Source organism: Syngnathus floridae, chromosome 16 (genome assembly GCF_059516105.1).
Source record: "Syngnathus floridae isolate MCC-2025c chromosome 16, RoL_Sflo_1.0, whole genome shotgun sequence".
Classification (NCBI taxonomy): Eukaryota; Metazoa; Chordata; class Actinopteri; order Syngnathiformes; family Syngnathidae; genus Syngnathus; species Syngnathus floridae.
In genome coordinates, this window is record NC_142428.1 from 7,608,232 (window position 1) to 7,629,406 (window position 21,175).

Consider the following 21,175-nt stretch of genomic DNA (forward strand, 5'->3'; position numbering starts at 1 on the left):
TTAAGAAAACTTGCTTTACTTCACTTAAGGCTTCCTAATTTGCCACATCCTGGATGATTTTTTTTTCTTTTCCCCTTCCTCCCAAATATTCAAACATGCAAGGGTAGAATGTGAAACTAATTAATTATCGAGACTCTCTAGTATGGACTGGTTGTAAAGAGGGACTTATATATTTATATTTGTACACGATCGTGGCTGTAAATGTTATACTTGAGTTTGGGGCGTGCAGAGATTTTGTCCAATGAGGTGTACGAAATTTTAAAGTAGGCGTGACATCCGGTTTGTAGATCACATGACCAAATTGAAGTCGTGTGACGAGAGATGTAAATACGACTGCGAAGAGTATTCCGATTTATGTACAGTAAGTAGCCAAACTCTTTTCACATATTTCTTGAGTTTATTTCTTGGGTGCCATGTGATATTTTGCGAGTTTTTAAAATTATTTTTCTTCTGCAGTGTTTTGCACGCGGCTAGCTTGATGCTTCACTTGGACTGTTTCGGAGTTTCTGTCTTTAAAGTTGACGATTGATTCTTGATTGCAATTATCGTAATTTCTAGCTACAATATTTGATCCAATTCACATAGGGCACATTAAATAAAACATTGTCACCTTGCAGAAGCTAACAATTAAAACCCACTATGAAAAAATACATGTTTTCTCTTGTCTTGCAGGTGTATTGCACGATATGTCTCTATCAAACTGCTGAGCTAATACCTCTTCTCACAACCATGGATCCTGGACAGCAGCTACCTCCATCTGATGCCACCTCCCAGCCCACTGAAGAATCCTTTCCATGGGATCTTCGATTCCAACTGATTGCCTTGGGTTTTGCTTTCTATGCATCGATATTCCTCCTCGCTCACCTCCTGTCTTCATCACTGACCCATACGTACAATTGCTTGCAAGCCAAAGAGAAGGTTTTCTGGAACCTTGCCGCTACCCGCGCAGTATTTGGCATCCAGAGTTCAGTTGCTGGTTTGAGAGCACTTACTCAGGACTCTGGGTTGAGCAGAGACATAGTGAAAGGGCAGGAGGACTGGTCATGGTTTAATCTCCTCACAGCCACAGGGTTCTTTATATTTGAAAATGCAGCATTCCACACCTATAATTTGGTGTTTCGGTCACTTGATTTTGCCCTGGCAACGCACCATTTCTTCGCCTTGGCAGGATATGGAGGAGGAGTGATGTCAGATTCTATGGGCCACTTTGTGCCAATGGTGGTGCTACTTCTGGAAATGAGCACACCATTCACGTGCATATCCTGGATGCTGCTGAAGGTAAAACAATATTACATTTCCTCTGTTTTGTTCAAAGTTTATCTCTTTAGGACAGATTGGAAATGAAATGGTATGAAAATGTCCAATCTCAATTATAGCGAAAACAAAAACATTGGAAATAAGCTGCAGCAATTTCATTTCTATGCAAAACAATGGTGTTGAAATAGTAATATTTTGTACTATATTTTTAATAGACAGGTAATAGAAAATGTCCAATCTCAATTATAGTGAAAACAAAAACATTGGAAATAAGCTGCAGCAATTAAATTGCATTTCTATGCAAAACAATGGTGTTGAAATAGTAATATTTTGTACTATATTTTTAATATACAGGTAATAGAAATGTCGACAAGTTTCATTTCTGTAAAACAGAAAAGTTATTTCACTTTAGTAGTTAAATAAAACATGTGAAAGTCTTCACATCAACACAAGTGTATAATTTATTCATGAATAAAGGGAAGAAACATCACAAAGCAGTTCCAACCAATTTTGCATTTCCTCTTTCATCTTTTGTAATGTTCCTTTTTTTTTTTTTTTTTTTTTTTAGCTTGTGTGAATTTGGTTATGGTTTTCAATAACTCAAGTCAATCTTATTGATACAACATTTGCACAACAGTTGCAGCTCTAACAAAGCACTTTACAGAACACGTCATAAAACTTTAACAGTAATACAAAAATATTAAACCAATAAAATCTCCCCTCCTGCATACAATTGATTGTTGTTTGAAGAGATGTAGAAGAAAGTGGAGCAATTCAAAATCTCCTTTCACTAATGAACCAGAGTCATGAGATGAGATGAACCCTGACTATTGTGACATTAGTACATTAAAAACTACTCTCTCTGTTTCTATGCCAGGCTGGATGGGCCAGAAGTCTGTTTTGGAAAGCCAACCAATGGATGATGATCCACATGTTCCATTGTCGCATCGTTCTCACATACTACCTTTGGTGGGTAAGCTTGAAAAACTGGGGAGCGATCAACAACAACTTCCCCCTGCCATTACGTCTCATCTTCTACATCGGCCTGGCCCTGCTCACTGTTGTCATGAATCCGTTTTGGACCTACAAGAAGACCATGCAGCTGTTCAACCCCGTCGATTGGAACTTTGGCAATAAGCCGGCACCTGGAAACAACACCAAAGAGGATCAGCCTGATGTTGCTGCCAAACCTCATGTAAGCTGAGAAGTACCCGGAAAAGTTGGTTACCTGGTTGTTTTATTAACTTTATCTTCTTCCCATTAACTCGTTTCGCACATTTGTATTTTGTAAATGAACACAAATAATTTTCATATACCCGCTAGTCTAGTCTAAAACACGGTATTCTGCTTGATATTGTGAAATACGTATGTAGCAGCCAAATCCACCTGTTTTTATCGATTTCAGGGAGCGGCCATTTTGCCACTCGACTGTAAATGATTTCGTCACCCACCGTTGGGAAATAGTGCGTTGCTGAAATTTGCCATTAGGAAATTCAGAGTGAAATGAAAACGGAGTGCCAGCACGCACACTTGACGCTCCGATTGAGCTGGTGCGCCAGTGCTGGCTGTGTTAAAACATGAATGGGAGCAGAGTGCACTATGCTTCCTCAAACGCCGCATTGTATTAGAAACTGCTAAACCTCTGTGATAAGTATATAAAAAGTCAAATGTATTTTCAAATATTTTCTTATGTTTTAAATACCCTCAGTATCATAGGTAGACAAACCAGAATTTTTCTTTGGAACTTTTTTATACAAAGTACAAGCCTAACGTCTACTTTGACTTTCTGTATATGACATACAGTATCTAAATCTTGACCTATTGACCTAACTATTGTCTTTCACATTACAGATGGAAAAGTTCTGAAATTGTATTATTGGGTGGGTGAAGATTTGCCTGTTACGTTTATGTCATGTTCTCAAATAATCTTTTAGTGTTATTAAAATGTGTTCATTTGAACTTAAGCTAGCAAATAACATTTCCGTTAACAAGGCCGGGTGGATTGCATGTTTGCTCAAGGTGACATTCAATGTTGTATTGAATGGCAACAGGTGGATAATGTACATATAGGCACGGTACTTAAAGGGTGGCTAGGGGGTGCTATTGCCCCTTCAGAAATTTGTGTAGCTCCGGTAAAGCACTTCATACATGGTAATGTACTGTGCGTTTTAAACATATCATTATTCATTTAATTAAGTTTAAAAACATAACTTTGCAAGTAGCCGTTGGGTTCTAATCCAATCCCTTCTTCTGTTATGTTTTTTTTTCTTTCTTGCACACAGGTTAAATATTTTGCAATTGCTACTTGGTCACTTGTATTTGGTGTGTCTATGTGAGAGTTTTTGAATATTATTTGACTTTTAAAGCTTGTGCCCTGTATCATGCAAAAAAAATAAAACAAGATCAACTTCATACAGTGAGTGATGACTATTACCTTTTTTCATATGGCTCCACAAAGAACCAGAAAAGAGAGAGAAAATGTCACTTCTGTCATCAATTGTAAGACTGTTTGATTGTCAGTCACTTAAGCATAATTATTTTGTGGCTGAAAAAGTCTCGAAACAATTTGAATTGAAAATTGATCATTTCCCACTGCAGACTTAATATATCCCACGACACAGCGCTGCATCATATTGAGATGTGTATCTAATGTTTTGGCAGCATAATAGTGGCAAAATTATGAACAAGCCTTTCGGCAAATTGCAAACTAGAACAAACACATTAAATAGGAAAATCTTGTAAATCTGCAAATTTTTTGGCAAAACTCTTGGATCTTGTGTGCAAATGAAAGTCAATCTAATAAAATGCTAATTACCAACACAAACACTGGAAATAGAACGATTAGAAAGCATGCAACCTTTTCTTTTTTTTAGAAAATCATCCATACAAAATCTTCTCTGGACAGCTGTGTTTTGGGCAGCCACCTCACAAGTCACGTGAGCACATTCCAGTCCTCCCGAAGAGGAAGACGATGGCAAATTGATTGACGCGACGGATTCACCAATAGACGCGTTCCAAGCTTACCCATTGACCAATCAGACGCTAGCACTGGACATGAGGGTTTTCCCAGGATGGAGCCAGTTTGCATCGAAGGGAATCCTAGTTAAGAAGGAAGAAAGTGGATTGGTGTCTTCCATCACTAATGTGCAACTTTTCTTTTAACAGGTCGAGGATTACAACAAAAGGATCAACGCTATTACTTAATTAAAATCTTGAAATGGTGAGTCCAGAACGCGTTTTATTGTTCATGACAAAGTTGTGTACAGTACTCCCAAAAACCTGAACTGTTTTGCAAACTTTAAATATAAGTGTTTGTAAACGTGTAAAGTGATTCCGCTCCGTTTTCAATGCACAATTTTGGTGCTGGGTTGCTGGGTCACAACTGAACGTGGCGCCTCAGGTTGTCAAGTTGCCAACGCTGTCCAATAACGTAACTCAGTGTCAACGTGTCCGAATAGTAGACAGTTGTTTTTGCAGATCCCTCCAAGTAATTCGTTTGCTACTTTCACAAATAAAACAATGGAAGTAGGAAAATATAATTTTACTGTACTTTACCTAGACATTTCCCCCCCGTTTGAATTGGCTCTCAAATGTTGCATTTTAACTCACCCTATGAGATTTACTACTGTAAATTCAAAGTGGACTTTTACCATCATGTCAGTTTTGATAGTAGTTACTCTAAACTTTATGAATGCAAACCAGGATTTATTGAAGCAAAATAAATCAAGTTGGCATGTGCTGTTCCTAAATTTAGGGATGAAGTGTGGGGGTCTTTTCCATTTAAAGTCTTTCTAAGTTGGCACAGCCAAGCCAACCACCAATTCAAGTAGTCATGCATAGCATTCCTGAGTGAGCAGGCTGCCTAGCTCCAGTCAGCTGGAATGCATGTCTTTACAGGTAGTCAAATGTATTTAAAAAAAAAAAAAAATCTTACAATTCCCCATTTTATCAGTATATGTCTTCATAAAATATCCTCTCAAGAATGGTATAAATATAACTGTCTATAGTTGATTTGTCTGCAGTCTTTTGCCAATCATCTTCACACCAGGCAGTTGTCAGAGTCTCCACTGTTAATTTGTTTAACAAATCACCATGGTGGCTTGGCTGTGACTACAAATACTTTTCCTTCCCCCCCTCTGTCAACATTGAGTGGGCTCTTTGGGAATACAGGTACAATTTTTCTGCAGGTTCCCTCTGTGAGCTCTCAACTGAGTCGTGAATGTTCTGATTGACAGCTCATAAATCATAGCAACCTTTTTGTTATTGACAACATCATCAGGGACAAATCTGTCATTGAATGGCTTGTGCCACATATGTTGTGAGACATTGATCTTAAGGTTGAGTCTATAAATGTTTGCTGTCAATCAGATCTGCAGCAAAATGGCATGTATCGCTATGCCATCAAGTAACGATGAGATTGTTTCATGGAAATGTTTACCACAGTAAAGCCTGGGCGAGTTTAGGAGAGCTAAGGAAGTGCTTACAGTGGTATCGTAAAAGGGTCAAACACACCCTGGGAAATTGGTCTACTTCCAATTGGGTGCATCGGGAAAAAAACAGCACTAAGAAGCAAAGTCTAGTGCTCCTATTATGTAGATTTTAAACAGGTCTCAAAACAAAGTTTCTGATCTTCTTTGATCAAAATGTAGAAATGATAAAGAATTACAACACACTTAACAAAACACTCAGGTTGAAATTACTTTATTAATAATTCTCATGCAAATTACCTGCCAATTATGCTGGTGGTTAATAAAATTAAATAATCTTGTCCACTGGTCTTTTTATGTTAAAATGGGAATAAATATCAAAACATTTAACAAAACCTTTTCAGAGCAAGCGATTTTTCCAATGCTCACAACTAAATGGCGTGCTTGTGATGCTGTGTTAAGTTTTTGATGTGGTTTACTGGTTAGGCAGGGAGCAGTTCCAACATTCTTATATAATTGCCTAATCTTTTTTTTTTCTTTTTTGATTTTCTCTCCCATTGACTCTATGATGACATAAACACAGATGAATTTTTATAGTAGTCATTATCTATTTGAAGGTATTCATCAAAATGTGACGTTCAAATCCTCAATGTATATAAAATATCCCACCAAAAGAAAATACTACAGGCCCTGACTATTTAACTTTACATTCTACCATCCGCATCAATGAAATCCACAAATATACAGTCACTGTCAGGTGAACACCGTGCCGATTCTCTCCATGTTGATCGTTCACATGTAGGTCCATGGGTATTTTTAGAAACCCCCAAACTTTTTTGCTCCGCTGCACTCACCAAGCTTCCCACCCTGCTTAAGGTCAGGGTGGGAAGTGAAGCATTTGGCACAGATGGTTTATCTCGGTATGACTCACGACTTTTAAGGGATATTTAGAAAGCAGGTTGGAGGTTGTTGTTCTCGCTGTTCCAAGTAATCATTTTTAGTTGACGGGGTAATTTGTGAGTGTAGTTAATTGCTTGCTTTGTACATACTTGTATTCTGAGCACATTTGTCTAAACCACTCTGACTGCAGTCCAGGTCAGAAACACAGAAAGGGCTCATTAAGGCTGCTCGGTTTGGACAGTTTCCACTTGCAAACTTCAGTCGACTCGAATGAGTTACTTTTAGTAAGAAAATTGTCAACTCTGGCTTTTAGTAAAAATGCAATTCATGGATTTGGCTCTTTAAATGACCAATGTAGGCTGACAATTTTCCTCAGCCCGATTACTTTAATCCCGGTCAATGTCGGTGATTCAGACGGCACTCCATTAAACGAGCCATAAAAATTCGGAAAAGGCAACAAATGTTGTCAACTCCTTACACCACCCATTCCCTAGGCTTGGTTCTAGGGCTTTCGGCCCATATGTGGAGTACTACTTCCCATTAAGTACACCCCCATAAAAAATCAGTTGGAGAATGTCCTTGAGCATTCTTCCATACCAAACTTTATGAACCTTGAGAACAATAATCGCTAAACCCTAAAACCTAGAACTGGTAAATTAAGTTGAAGACGTAAGATTCAGAGAAATCAGAAAAAGATAGATAGATAGATAGATAGATAGATAGATAGATAGATAGATAGATAGATAGATAGATAGATAGATAGATAGATAGATAGATAGATAGATAGATAGATAGATAGATAGATAGATAGATAGATAGATAGTGATACTGGGGGGAAATTCAAATTCATGACATCAACAGGCCAGATATTTTCTTGTCTGAAGCAGCTCAGGGATTCTAACATGTTATAACGTGCTACACCGAGTCTGTCATCAACTCCAGGGTGGATTTTGGTGTTGTCTTTCGGTCCTTTCATTCTTTAACTTTTGACTTTTTTTGTCCCTATGAATAGTGTTGATACACAGCTAGGGCTTATGTTTAAACAATTGACATCTGGAATGCTGATTTTTTTTTTTTCTCTCTGACAAGGAAGTTAAGCATCACAAAATCAGAGACAAAACAGGTATTGATATTGTCTGTTTTCCCTCAGGGGATGAAGGCAGCTGTCTTATCTCATATGTCTTATCTATTTTGCCCTACTCGTCATCTCTGAAGAGTATCTCTGTCTTGCTCTGACGTGGTACTCAAAATCTGAGTTGGCTCCTCTAGTTTCTCTTGAATTCTCTCAGTTTCATGAATAACAGACAAACATGTCATTGCTTCCTTTGCCCACCCTTCCTTCCCTCGCTCCCTGTCCCAGGCAATGAATAGCTAGATGAGTCACCCTGTTGAGATGTTGCTAGGACTTGACGCTTCATCTTCACACCAAAGTGAGGCTTAGTGGATGTTTCCATGGTATTGATATACTGATGCTCTCATGAGCATCAATTGGGTATCGACCAGGCTCATAAATTATTGATCCTAAGAATTCAATGGAAAAAATTGCCAAATGTAACTATGCTGCAGGTGTTAACAGCAATCTTGCATTGTAAAAATAAATACATATTATTTATGTTAATTACTTTATTTATTGTTATTGTTTAAGACATACGATTTAATTTATTATTTATTATTATTAAAGTATTATTAAATTATATTTACTTTTCTTTCAGGGCATTGGGTTCATATTGCTCAAAGTAAGATGTCATTTTATTAGTGTTGGAAACAAATCACACCAAGGACAATAATAAACTTGCCCTGTCTTGCTTTGAAATTTCTCTACATTATCCAAACTGCTTATCCTCAGGCTATGCATACCTGCAAATGTTAGCATTAGCATCGTCCACTCGTCATCCTACTCTCTGCAGACACCGGCCCCGTGTTCATTCTCCCTTCTGGCTTTGTGCCCTGCACATGGGGTGGAGAGGACCCAAAAGCGGAGGATTTCACATTACTTGAAGACAAAACAAGCTTTCAGACTCACAATGACTTATCTTGGTGGCTGTGTCCCCACCATGTCGCTTTGTTTTGCACATAAATGGACAGTTGGGGACTTGTGTTGTGCTGTCGAGATCGTGTGAATAAAATGTGCAGCATACATACCTCTACAATGACGGCTTTATGCTACCACATGGTGATGTCATGGCCTTGCAAGCTATTCCTTAAAATAGCAGGAAACTTATTATTCTTATTTTATTATTATTTTTTGTTCAATGACTTTAATGGAACGCTTTACTTCAAGTTATGATGGTGAGGAATGCAATGCTTCTCATAACCATTCCTGGAAATTTCTTTGGTCTGCAAATATCCGTTTTGCCTCCCGATTACAAGTCTGCTTTTCTTTCTTCTCATTTCCTTTAGGAATGTTTCTGAGCATAGTTGATTCCCTGCATGCTGCCAGACGAGCTTGTACAGGAGAAGAGCCTTAAAGATGGATATGGAAGAATTTCCTCCCCCGCCTGCTGAAAGTAAGGTCAACACCAAAACCTGACACCCTTTTAAGTTGTCTTCCATGGCCGGTTAGCTCAGTTGGTTAGAGCGTGGTGCTAATAACGCCAAGGTCGCGGGTTCGATCCCCGTACGGGCCATCTCTTTTGTAGAGTAATGTAATGTCAACATTCACTTGTGCTGCTTGGGTCCTTTTCCTGTTAGTCACCGCTCTCGAAAATGACTACCCAATCAGAATTTCCATGAGCCAATATTTTTTCAAAATTTCAACTCCACTGTTTTTATCTACTGTCCCCAGACTATCTGTGTTTGTTTTTCACACTAGTCGCACTCTAGTCTGAAATATAGCCATGTGCACTGCCAATGAGTGTGTTAAACGTCATTACGTAACATTACAGCATAGTATTTATTAGAAGTTTAGGAGTCACGACAAATGACCGAGAACAATACATGCAGTGTTGCAAATGAATGAAAGAATATTTGTTCGTCAAACTTGGTGTACCACGACATGTGCTTTGTCTATATCCCACATACAACATGAGGAGCAAACAGATGGAAAAAGGTTTGCAGGTTTGCTATTTGTCAAGCACTTTGAATATGATTGATACGGGGTCACAGTTTTGACCTGCGGCACTAGTCACAGCTGGTATTTAAACATCCTGACTTCAGGGTGGAACAACTACTTGTCCAAGTGTGAGGCACAGCAGTAATTTAAAAATGCATGCATGACTATGTGAAAACTTCAAAGATTCTTGCTGTGAGTTGAGATTTACTTGTTCATAAATAGTGGCCTGGAGGCATGGCTAGCTTTAACTCTTCATATGGTAATCGCATGGAAAGAAGATGATATCAGCCACCTACTAAAAACAAAATAGCTACTCAGCTGTAAAAAAAAATGTTTAGGGTCATGTGTCTGACAATGATTGGTGAAAGAATAGATTGAAACATTTCATGGGGAGGTAGGAGAAGCTGGGTAACAGTAGTCTATTGAAGACCAAAATCGTACAAAGCGTAAACAGCTGAATTTGTGAGTTGCTTTGGGGTACAGCTGTATTTGTACCCAAACGGCTTTTTTATGAGTTATATGAAACTGTCTCGGAATCCATTCCTCTCCTCTCACAGCTGTGGCCTAGTCGTAATGTGGAAACTGGAATGACAGTTGTCGTGGGCTTCCAGTCTGCTGCCGAGCGTGATGCTTTTTTGTGATTCTGTGAATCATTAACTCGGTCATAGAGCGCCATATCGTCTTAGCTCCGGAGTGCAAAAAGCTAATAAGCTTTTTTTATTATTTTTGGGTTGAGAAAATACACCGTTCTTGTCTACCCCACACTTAATTATAAGCTCTTAAATGGACAGAAATAGAGGGACCACACCCTAAGGCAGGAGTTATTTTTGATTATTTTCACATGTATTTAGCAAAGCTGACAAAACATACCATTTTTTTCAGATTTCCATGCTTAACCTTGAATCATTTGAATTTGTTTTATTCATTATGCAGTTTTGGATGACGATGAAGATGAAGGGGAAGCCTTTGATTTCGATGACAGTGGGGATGACATTCCAGAAGTTGACAAGCCACCACCGAAGCCCAGCAATGAGGATCAGAGTTCCGGGGACCTTGTTTGTCATCCGGCAGAGGGTGATATCACCAATATGGCTCCCCAAATACCTTCCATCTTCCCTGACAGCCCACCTTCAGCAGAATCATCTGAAGCTGACAGGGCTGATCAAAAGGAGCTCGATCTACCACTGCCCCCTCCACCTGAGGACGTTCTAGAAACAGATGCAGGTTTGTAAGTCATTATCTTATGAGTCTTATGGCCACTCGTGTTTATGTGTTTTGTTTACATTATTTGACTAATCCTCAAGTGGGGTGGTGTGTTTCTCTCATGACACCTTGTATCACTGGATGACTGCCTGCTGGTGGACTGGGTCTGGTATTCCTCCAAAACACTTGACAGCAGCAGCAGCAGTTACTTGGTCGTATTTCTAATGAAGGAATGTGCGAAATGCAAAGTAGGGCCTTAACGAAGACTCAACACCTCTTACTTGCATCTAACGCAGTACAATTTCTTTAATAGTAATACGTATTGCTGGAATGATGGCCTCACACTAAAGAGAATAACTTGTATTCAATAATACTGTCCAAGAAGTATTCATTGTCACTATGCATATTGTTGTAGGCAATGATATAAAAATGCATACATTATAGTTAGTCATTTGTAAACCAACATTAGCCTAACCCATAAATACACTATGAAGTGATTGTTTGATTAAGGCCTCTCTGAAACTAATATTTTCATTGTATGCTCATATTTAAATGTCCAGTTTGTGTAAAAGAGATATTTGGGACATTTTAAAAAGACAAAGATTTAAAAAAAAGTTATATTTTCATGTTTACTATGCAACCCCTGAATGTTAACCTGACCAAAATCAGACAAAGCCAACACATGCAATTGATCTACATTTATTTTGATTATTTTTGCCAACTTCATCTGTCACCAGGAAATGAACAGCAGGAAGTGTCCAGCCATGTCCAAAGTGTCCCAAAGAGCTCCTCCAAAGTCAACCCTTACTCTGTGATTGACATCAGTCCTCTTGAGCCGCAGCAGCATGAGCAGCTCGATTGCTCCCTTTCTCCTTCCGAACCAGGAGAGCCCAAGGAACAAGTTGGAGAAGCCTCGGGTTCCCACAGCAGCCCCGGTGGCATCACCTCAGGCTATTCCGTACCTGTGCCTTGCGGCTATGCAACTCCATCGGGCGTACCGCTTATCACGCCTGCTTACACTACACCTGTGATCATTCGACACTTCTCTGCGGATGAGGATGGTAAAATCATTTTTTTTCTTAGATTTCTAATAGTCAGGCAAGATCTCAGAGCCCCTCAAACATTGTATGATCAAAGATGTATTTTGATTATTGGAGGAAATATGTCAAGTGAAAGCATTACTTTGGGATTTCAAGTGTTTCATGCCATGCCAAAGATATTGCCAACACTTTCCTCTTCATCTTGCTACTGCCAAAGGTCATTTCTTTTTTTGACTGGAGTTAAATTCCTCTCAGCCTGCACAAAGACCCACATATCCAAGGTCATGACACACAAGTGCTTGATCAGCGTTCTTTCCGGCCTACTTTTCCATTTTCTCGCTTGTTTTTCCTAAAGCCTTGCCACGAGGAAATGTATACTAATTTTAGCCCCTGACCATAATATGTTTTGGCAATTTTGCTCTTTCCTCAAAGTCTGGCAGTGTAGAGCCTGATTATGTTGAAAGTAATTTAAAGTTACAGCAGATTCAAATATTTGACATAATTATTATAAGACAGTTAAAGCTCTGTGAACATTTCTAACAACATATATCATGTATTCCTTACCATATTTAATTGAAGAAAACATTGTTTATCTTATCATGTAGGTGACCCAATGGAATATGTGGAAACACAGCTGTGGAAAGAGTCGACGGGCACTTTTCTCAAACCAAAACACTAATTTTAAGCTTTTTTGCCTCAAAGTGGAACGTGATCTTACTCAGCCAATTTGCCACCCCTACTTTCAGTTGTCTGAAAATGTCCCTTCCGTTTTCCCCTCACTTTGCTGCCAGGCAAAGACAAAGGCACTTTCTGTCAGTAATTCCAGGAATGTGAGATTTAGTGACATCTAGCGGTACAATTTTGAAAGTACAGAGTTTTCAGTGCAGCACGGTTGGATCTGTATCTCCTTTATGTATGTACTGACCGAGGGGGGGTGAATATTTTGCATTATTGAAGAGCAGCTATGCTTGAAATAAATGTGTGAGAAATTTATCACATTTCCCAAATTTCTTTCCCCACAGTTACAGTGATTCGGACTGGCAACATTTCCGCTGACAGGTGTGTGTTTGACACGTTGCCATTTCACACAGTAACTCTCGAACGAATCCCTTGCAGAAAATACTAACAGATGGATTTGTTTTAATATCTTGAAGCGTTTTCAGTGAAGAGTTTCCACCTATTAGAGAGGAGGATGCTTTGGCGAAGTGGGCATCGGATCCTGCCAATACTTCATGGATGGAAAGTAAGAATTGCAAAGATTTCATTGACCTTTGACACAGTGCCTTCCTTCAGACTGGTTTACTTTTTTTCAACATCTGTCTGAGCTCTGGGACCTCCTTCCTATTTTTATTGAGGAAGCAAAGCTCTGTGTGCATCGTGGCATGGCTCTGAATTAGTGGCGTCACTTTGCAGTTCTTGATTTGTTCTTTATGATTTTAGATCCCGATGAGGTGATTTATGATGATGTGCCCAGGGAGAACTCTGATTCCAACACAGGTATTTCATCTCCTCTTTTTTTTTTGGCATAGTAAAATTTCAGTAACAATACCCCACTTCTGTTATTTTAGTTTCATTTTGTTATCTAATTTTTGTTTTATCCGAAAAGAAAAACTGAAACTAGTTAGATGCCTAACAGAAAAATTGTTATTAATAATGCATATTTAGTTTTAGTTCAGCTATAATCCACCTTGATGTTTCATATCCTATCTTAAATTTATCAGATGTGTTTTTACATATCCTCATTTCTTTCTCTGCTCACACAGAACCAGATGAGATGATTTATGACGACGTGGAGCTCGGTGAGGACGGAGGTTCTCTCGACAATGGCTGGAGCTCCAGTGAGTTCGAAAGCTACGACGAGGCGAGCGATGGGGAAGGGCATTCTGAGAATGGCCTGCCCAACGCCTTCATGAGGGGGACGCCTGCCCAGAAGAAAACCCATGTGGGTACCAAAATTACAGATCTTTTGTTTCATTTGTTTCTTGTTACTGATCCAGCAGGAAGAAAATGGCAGTATAAAATAGCCTTTAAAAATCTGAATAATATACTTTTTTTTATTTATTTATAGGAATTATTTTATTCTTTCAGACATCACAAGGTTAGCTTAAGTGACTAAATGTTTATTTCTTGTATTATTAAATGTGATAAGGAATTGCCAAATAAACCCATCAATACTATAAAATGAATTCTAAATTAGGTATACTGTGCTAGCATGCAATAATGTCAATGTGACATTACCACACATTTCTTACGTTAAACCAAACCTAAAATGAGCAAATATTTCAGGACAATGCACATACATAGCGGATTTGCTGTAGAAATCACTCCAAGCACACTTGACAAGCGTAACCAATAATGCTTGCTTTGCTTTTGTTTAGCTCTCTCAAGATCTGAGCCGCTTGAAAGAGCACTATGAGAAAAAGATGAAAGATCTAATGGCAAACACAGTCGGAACTGTCGAGCTGCAGCAGCTCAAACAGAAACACGAGCAGAAGGTAAACTAGCTGCAGCTCGCTTCACCTGCCTGTGTTCCACTAGTTTCAACCTTTTTTTTTACTCTTGGTCTGGCCTACTTGACCGTGAGCTTTTCTCACTGACACTGTCGTACGCCTATCCCGTACTAATGTTTCATGGTGGTGGTACTGGTGATGGTGGTGATACTGGTTTGCCTCTTTGCCGACTGCACTGGTCTGTCTCGTGGTTATAAGTCCCACTGAAGGTTCAAACAGTTCACAGAATGATGTGTGGCCTTATTTTACGATAAACTGGGCCACCAGTCAATTAACGACTACCCAATACCAGAAAATGCAACAGTATGACTCACTGGGAAAAATAATATTTATAGGACAGGGATTGTCAACCGGTGGTCCGCGGGCCTTTAGTGGTTTGTGGCGGCATTGTAGGTGGTCCGCGAAATTGGAAAATAATTGTAATTTTTTCTAAATCAAATTTATTATTTAGACTTGATTTATTTTCCAGCTAATTTTTACCCGTCCAAATTATGTCAAATGTAGCCGAGATTCCCAAAATAGACATACAGATACAAATAAATAGCCTCTATAGGTCTATCCTCCTTCGGTGCAAAATAAAATAATATTCCGCCAAAGCAGCCGAGTTGCTTTTTGGTTATATTGGTGGTCCCTTGGACAAAACCCGTTGAAAACCCCTGCTGTAGGACCTTTGACCCCAATTTTCACAAAGATAATAAACACACACACCAAAACTACTGCAGGAACTAATTTTGAAGCACTGCATATCAAATAGCAGCTTTTTGTCACACTCTGATGTCCTAGTTACTTCTCTGCTGTTTAACTTGTCGTCATTCAAATTTTAACAACTCTCATACTGTGTGTGTGCTTCATTATGCTCAGTAGCACTTTGGCTACATTGACTTAACTTTTGAAGGTCATTCAGCAGTTGGGAAAGGAATTGAATATAGACTGACTATGATTTTCTCCTCCCACTTTTAAGATGCAAAAGTTGGTGAAAGCAGCTAAAGAAGGGACCAAAGATGGACTTGAGAAAACCAAAGCTGCAGTTAAGAAGGGCCGTTCTTTCATCAAAACCAAGTCTTTCTATAATGGTATGTCAGTTGTATCATTTTCAGCTCGTTCCATTGTAAATCTAAATCCTTAGAGCTGTCATAATAACACATTTTTTCAAGATGATGCAATTTCCCAGAGACTGTTGATTTGATAATACAACAACAAAATTGAGTTGACCAGATAAATTTTAATTACAATCCATCATTTTTGTCCTTTCTTATCATTTCATTGTTATGAATCATATTGCTCTGTTTTTTTGTCATAATTTATGATTTAGAGAGGAAGTCTACCTGTTTTGAAGATGAGGAGTCCGAGTTCTTCATTGAGGTCGATTGTTTTAACGTTGAGCCAATTTTGGGTCCAGCCCCGGAAGGGCTTTCACAGCAGCAGGTAAGCACATTTTCATTTGCTAGTTCCTATTTTAGTCAAACTACCGATTTTAAAATGAAATCTGTTCCCCACAGCTGGTGAGACGCTGTATATTGGGCTCCATACTGGAGAGTGAGAAGAACTATCTTGATGCATTGAAGAGAATTTTAGAGGTAGACCACTACAGAAACAGTGACTAGTCTATGTTGTGTTCTGCAGTGTAATACATTTAATTTGTTTTTTTTTTGCTTCGTCAGCATTATGAAAAGCCCTTGTCCCAGATTGAACCAAGGTTACTGAGTGACAGGAAACTGAAGATGACCTTCTATAGAGTGCGAGAGATCCTGCAGTGCCACTTCTTGTTCCAGATCGCTCTGGCGAGTCGAGTGGCTGAGTGGGACAACTTGGCCATGATCGGAGATGTCTTTGTTGCCTCGGTAAGCTTGGATTGAAGAAAGACAAAAGCTTTTCACAAAATACTGCATCAACTGATTTGCTCTTATAATTTTGAGAGCACTGTTCTTTCAAAAGAATATTCTCTGGGTCTTCCACCCTTAGTTGCAAGAATTTCCCACCAGGAAAGGGAGAGACAGGAAAAAGGAAGAAATACTTCTTTGCTGTTATAATGCATTTTTTCTTTTTCAACAGTTCTCAAAGTCTATGGTGCTGGATGCCTACAGTGAGTACGTGAACAACTTTAGTACAGCAATGTCAGTGGTGAGAAAAACATGTGCTTCAAAACCTGGCTTCCTGGAATTCCTAAAGGTTAGATATTAACATATATATATAGTAAATTTGACATCATAAATATTAATTGATTGTTAGATATTTATCATTTATTTTGTATGATTTATTCCAGCATCGTCAAGAAACAAGCAGTGACAGGATGACTTTGTATGGCCTGATGATGAAACCAATCCAGAGGTTTCCACAGTTCATTCTGCTCCTCCAGGTATGTGTCTTGTTCACTCTTATTCACCAGCAGATGGAGTGTTTGACTCATGAATACCAGGCACAGGGTCTATGCATGCAAAATAAATTCTTCTTTTGAAATGATTGTGGCACATTGGCAAGCTTCTACTATCAGAAGAATGAACATCAAAATGCACATTATGTAAAAATGGATCTCAGTTACATATATACTTGGGTCTTTTGGACTCGCATCTAAGAGTGTGTTGGTCTTGTTTCTCACCAGGACATGCTCAAAAACACACCAGTGGGCCATGCAGACCGCCTGCCCTTGCAGATGGCCTTAACAGAACTGGAGACCCTGGCTGAGAAGCTCAATGAAAAGAAGAGAGAAGCTGACCAGCGCTGCGAGATACGTCACATAGCAAAGGCTATGAATGAACGTTACCTCAACAAGGTCTGTACTTGGTGTCCACTATTTGGATATAAAGAGTTGTGTTCTAATTTTTTGGATAGTGGTTATGTCTTTAAATGAGTTTGACTTTTTTATTTATTTATTTTATTTGATTCCATTGGGAGCAGTCGTACTGCTTAGAACAGTCTTTGTTTTTTTTTAACTGTATGGCTGAGTACAACAATTGCAAACAACACCAACTTAATTAAATGTGTAATTATCGGTCTCAGATTTAGACATACATCTCAGAAATGTGTTTTTCATGAGTTCTAGTTGCCATCACTTTGTTTTGATTTTATTTTATATAAGTTTCACAAATGAGCAGGAATGAAATTTGGTTTGCTTATTACCAATGTGCGGTAATATCAAAGAAAAAAAAAATCCTCAAGAACAGTCTTTCTTGAACTTTTATCCTGTCAGCTCCTGAGTAACGGTAGCCGCTACCTGATCCGCTCAGACGACATGGTGGAGACAGTCTACAATGAGCGTGGTGAAGTCATGAAAACAAAGGAGCGCCGCCTTTTCCTACTCAACGATGTTCTCATGTGCGCCACGCCCAATATTCGGTCAGTAACCACAACCGACTGTAAATCATGTCAACGCTCCCACTTAAATTGCATCTTTCACTGTCCATGGGTACCAGTGTACTGTGTTCCCTTTGTAATTACATTTTCCTTGGAATGTGTTTGTTTTCCTTTCATCTAGTATTGTGTTTTGGTTTAAGTGTCTTTCAGTTATGCTAAAATTTTAGTAGCCACTCTACCATGGAGTTTTGCGTTCATCCTACTCCTATGATTTGTGACAACTCCTCAGAACTCAACCTTTGAGCTTTATTATTGTTATTTATTTATTTATTTATTTATTTATTTATTTATTTATTTATATGTTGGTATGGAGTATGTATGTATGTATGTACCGTATTTTCCGGACTATAAGGCGCACCGGACTATAAGGCGCACTGTCGGCTTTTGAGAAAATTTGAGGTTTCTAGGTGCGCCTTATAGTCCGGAAAATACGGTATGTATGTATGTTTGTATGTATGTATGTATGTATGTATGTATGTATGTATGTATGTATTTTTTAACCATGATCTTTTGTTGTCAGGTGCCAGGACGGCAGTAGTAGTGGCAGTGCTCCATTAGACCAACGCTTCCTTCTAAAGTGGAGTGTTCCTTTGAGCTTCGTAGAATCGCTGGAGTTTGGATCCAGTGAGGACATTCCTGACACCACCCGTTACCCTGCCTCCCATTCTGGGGAGAAAGTGGTCCTCAACGCAAAGCCAAGTATGTCTGCTTGTCTGCTCCAGAATATTAAGGCTATGAATATTTGAGTGTTTGGACACTTAGCCAACAACTTCTGGTCAAGTAATTACCTGTGATGGATTGATTCGGAGAGAGGCTAAAATAGCCTCTTTGTTTCCTGGCCCAAAGACTTACGCATAAGTCTATGGGCCTTGACTGAGGAGTTTCAGAAGAAATTCTTTAAGTTATCTCCCACTGTTGTCGTTCGCCTGGAATTTACAGATGCATCCAAAACTTAGCAACTGTCTGTCCTGCCAACTGAGCGCATAGTTTCCCCTTTCAGTTCTCAAGACTGTTAGCTGTCCCATCCAATGATGTCAGTGGAAAGACTTGGCTCATTCCTGTCACAGATGGCCACTCTGCCATTTTTAAAGGGCACTAAACTAAAATGTCTGCTGTTTAATCTATAAAGTGCATATTCGAAAAATATACGTAAACATTTTTTTAAACCTCTACTAATTTGTCGGGGTCCCCATTGTTTTCAAATCAGACATACAAATAACAATAACAAATGAACACCATAAATCTGTCAAAGTTTATCTAATTGCTGGCAGTGGGTCTCCTGTGAACATTTTGAGGATGTTCCTCTTGGCTAGTTTTGTTTGAAAATGCTGGCTCTCTCACAAAGAGTCATTCATGAGTCGGTCACTCATTTCACAGTCACCGCAATTCAGCAGTGAATGGTCAATTTAATGAGGGGAGTTTGTTACATAAATACAATTTATACCTCAAATTTGAGATCTTAATTAAAATACTCAATCTTGTGTTTGGCTGTGTGGAATGTGAAATATAATTCATTTTTAATGTATCAAAATTGGCATCACAAAACAACAACAAAAACTCTTATGTATATATTTAAGTGACCAAAAGTGGTCCGGATAAAAGGAACAAATGTTCAGCAGAACAACACATTGGTTTGGCAGCCACCTGCCTTGACTGAATTCAAATGGTCCGTTATAGAAGACGCTTCTGACATGATACGCCATATATCATTCATGGAGGGTTTATTCAGCCTTTCTGCCTGAATTCCTGACCTGAATTCAACCTCTTTTCTGTTTATTCTGACAGATGAGCCATGAAAATCATATACGGCTTCTTTTGTACCGAACAGTTCAAATGGACTCATTTCTCTTTATGCTGCCTTTGTGCTGGGAATGCCCTCTTTCACAATTTCCTGAATGTGTCACCTTTTGCAGACTCAGTTAAACATGCTTCTATTTGTCTATGTAGATAAACTCTACATGGGCCCAGGTCAGCTGTACCAGGATCTGCAGAACCTAATTCATGACCTCAGCCTGGTCAACCAAATCTCCAGCATGATCAGCAGCCTCAAAGGCAACTACCAGGTAACTGGGAATGAATCTAAAACATGTCTCAGTTGAATAGGTAAAGTGGGACATACTGATTAAAAAAAAGTCCCTTGACATAAAATTTAATATGCTTAATGACACAGATTCTAATTATAGTTTTGCTAATTGCTGCATGGTTTGAAAGGCATTGGTGTCAGTAAAATAGAATTTATTAAACCAGGAGGTCCAATGCTAGTTCATTGTGTTTGTTTGTTTTATTCAAACAAAAATATTACCTGTGTAAGTTTTTTAGGTGGGCAATGCTTAAAAAAAGGTTGATGTTTTTTGTTTTTTTTTAACACGCACAAGTTTTTAGTGAGCATTTAATATTTTTAGGAATGTTTCATTTTTCCCTTGATGTTATCACTCTACTCTCTGTGCTTCTGACTTTCCAACATCCATTTTGTCTGTTGTAGAATGTGAACCCCACAGTGGCCCAGGACTGGGTATCGGGTCTCCAGAGGCTGATTCTGAAGAAGGAAGAAGAGATTCGGGCAGCTGACCGTTGTAGAATCCAACTCCAGCTGCCTGGCAAACAAGACAAGTCTGTTTTTTGTTATTTTGTAGCTGTTGTTGTTTTCGCAATAATTTTGATGAACTGCATTCCTCAGCAGTTTGACTCATTTGGAGTAGCTGCATGGTCACTTTGCTTTTACTCCATCTTTACTCTTTTTTTTCTGTATCCATTCTAACTCCATACGAGAATTTAGAACACACTCGGCTGAACGTGTTCTTCCATTAGCCCTAATCGGAAGTATGACTCACAAGGGAGGAAATGTGCATATTTTTAAAGGCTAATCAGTGCTGCAGCTGTTTCCCAACATAAATGTTCATGTCATATGTACGAAAAAGCCTTAATGTGGTCCCCCAAGGGTGTACCTCATTGGTATATTCCTTTTCTTCATTCTCCTTAACTGTCTTATCTTTCGGGTTTTTACTTTAACATTCTTATCATTCCTGCCCGTATCTTGTGAGATTATGCTCGGAAAGTAGTGCATGTTTTTTTCCGTGATCCCTCAGTGTATAAACTCATGTTTTTATATTATGTACTGACAGCACCATCCAACATGCACACGCACGCTCAAAGTAATAACCTTCATCGAATTCTTCAGCTTCTGTCAGTCCGCATTTTTCAATCAGCGTCGAAAGATTCGCGTTAACCCCTCCGGTAGCATCAGCCCAGACAGATATCATTTTAATATATTTGAGTGGATGCATGAAAATGTCTTCCTAGCGTAAACATCAAGCAAATGTTTTCCAGTGTTATTGATGGGCTATTAAATTGCATGGGGCAAAACATTCAAATCTGTGCGTGACAAACAGCTGTAAAAAAATGTTTCAGTATGCGACAATAATGACAAAAGGATGT

At 38.8% G+C, this 21,175-nt stretch overlaps 2 protein-coding genes and 1 non-coding gene across 4 annotated transcripts in view; all 3 read left to right on the forward strand.

Moving 5' to 3' along the window:
* Positions 1 to 275: 275 nt before the first annotated feature.
* cln8 (CLN8 transmembrane ER and ERGIC protein) lies at positions 276 to 3,669 on the forward strand. Its single transcript, XM_088356386.1, has 3 exons — positions 276 to 361; positions 673 to 1,278; positions 2,135 to 3,669. Exons 1-3 carry the CDS (start codon positions 293 to 295, stop codon positions 2,459 to 2,461), a joined length of 1,002 nt encoding a protein of 333 aa, XP_088212512.1. The 5' UTR covers positions 276 to 292; the 3' UTR covers positions 2,462 to 3,669.
* Positions 3,670 to 4,329: 660 nt separating this feature from the next.
* The window catches only part of arhgef10 (Rho guanine nucleotide exchange factor 10), a 28,382-nt gene continuing 11,536 nt past the window's right edge, over positions 4,330 to 21,175 (forward strand). The window contains exons 1-20 of one of the 2 annotated variants that reach the window (XM_088401243.1): positions 4,330 to 4,477; positions 8,985 to 9,091; positions 10,570 to 10,860; positions 11,577 to 11,900; positions 12,902 to 12,938; positions 13,034 to 13,122; positions 13,320 to 13,376; positions 13,643 to 13,821; positions 14,258 to 14,374; positions 15,351 to 15,462; positions 15,702 to 15,814; positions 15,889 to 15,966; positions 16,051 to 16,230; positions 16,442 to 16,558; positions 16,653 to 16,745; positions 16,989 to 17,159; positions 17,577 to 17,722; positions 18,261 to 18,439; positions 19,688 to 19,803; positions 20,223 to 20,350. In XM_088401243.1, coding sequence (XP_088257369.1) covers positions 9,055 to 9,091; positions 10,570 to 10,860; positions 11,577 to 11,900; positions 12,902 to 12,938; positions 13,034 to 13,122; positions 13,320 to 13,376; positions 13,643 to 13,821; positions 14,258 to 14,374; positions 15,351 to 15,462; positions 15,702 to 15,814; positions 15,889 to 15,966; positions 16,051 to 16,230; positions 16,442 to 16,558; positions 16,653 to 16,745; positions 16,989 to 17,159; positions 17,577 to 17,722; positions 18,261 to 18,439; positions 19,688 to 19,803; positions 20,223 to 20,350 — 2,564 coding nt within the window. In that variant the 5' untranslated portion in view covers positions 4,330 to 4,477; positions 8,985 to 9,054. The remainder of the gene's footprint in view (positions 4,478 to 8,984; positions 9,092 to 10,569; positions 10,861 to 11,576; positions 11,901 to 12,901; positions 12,939 to 13,033; positions 13,123 to 13,319; positions 13,377 to 13,642; positions 13,822 to 14,257; positions 14,375 to 15,350; positions 15,463 to 15,701; positions 15,815 to 15,888; positions 15,967 to 16,050; positions 16,231 to 16,441; positions 16,559 to 16,652; positions 16,746 to 16,988; positions 17,160 to 17,576; positions 17,723 to 18,260; positions 18,440 to 19,687; positions 19,804 to 20,222; positions 20,351 to 21,175) is intronic. The other variant, XM_088401244.1, reaches the window with a different exon arrangement.
* trnai-aau (transfer RNA isoleucine (anticodon AAU)) lies at positions 9,138 to 9,211 on the forward strand. The gene has a single exon. It is a non-coding gene; the product is annotated as a tRNA-Ile (tRNA).

Bases quoted from the DNA above. Each gene is read 5' to 3' on its own strand.
- cln8 (XM_088356386.1), top strand. From the start codon at position 293: ATGACCAAATTGAAGTCGTGTGACGAGAGATGTAAATACGACTGCGAA. The intron at 362-672 runs GTAAGTAGCCAA...CTTGTCTTGCAG, and splicing joins AGTATTCCGATTTATGTACA to GTGTATTGCACGATATGTCT. The intron at 1,279-2,134 runs GTAAAACAATAT...TTTCTATGCCAG, and splicing joins TATCCTGGATGCTGCTGAAG to GCTGGATGGGCCAGAAGTCT.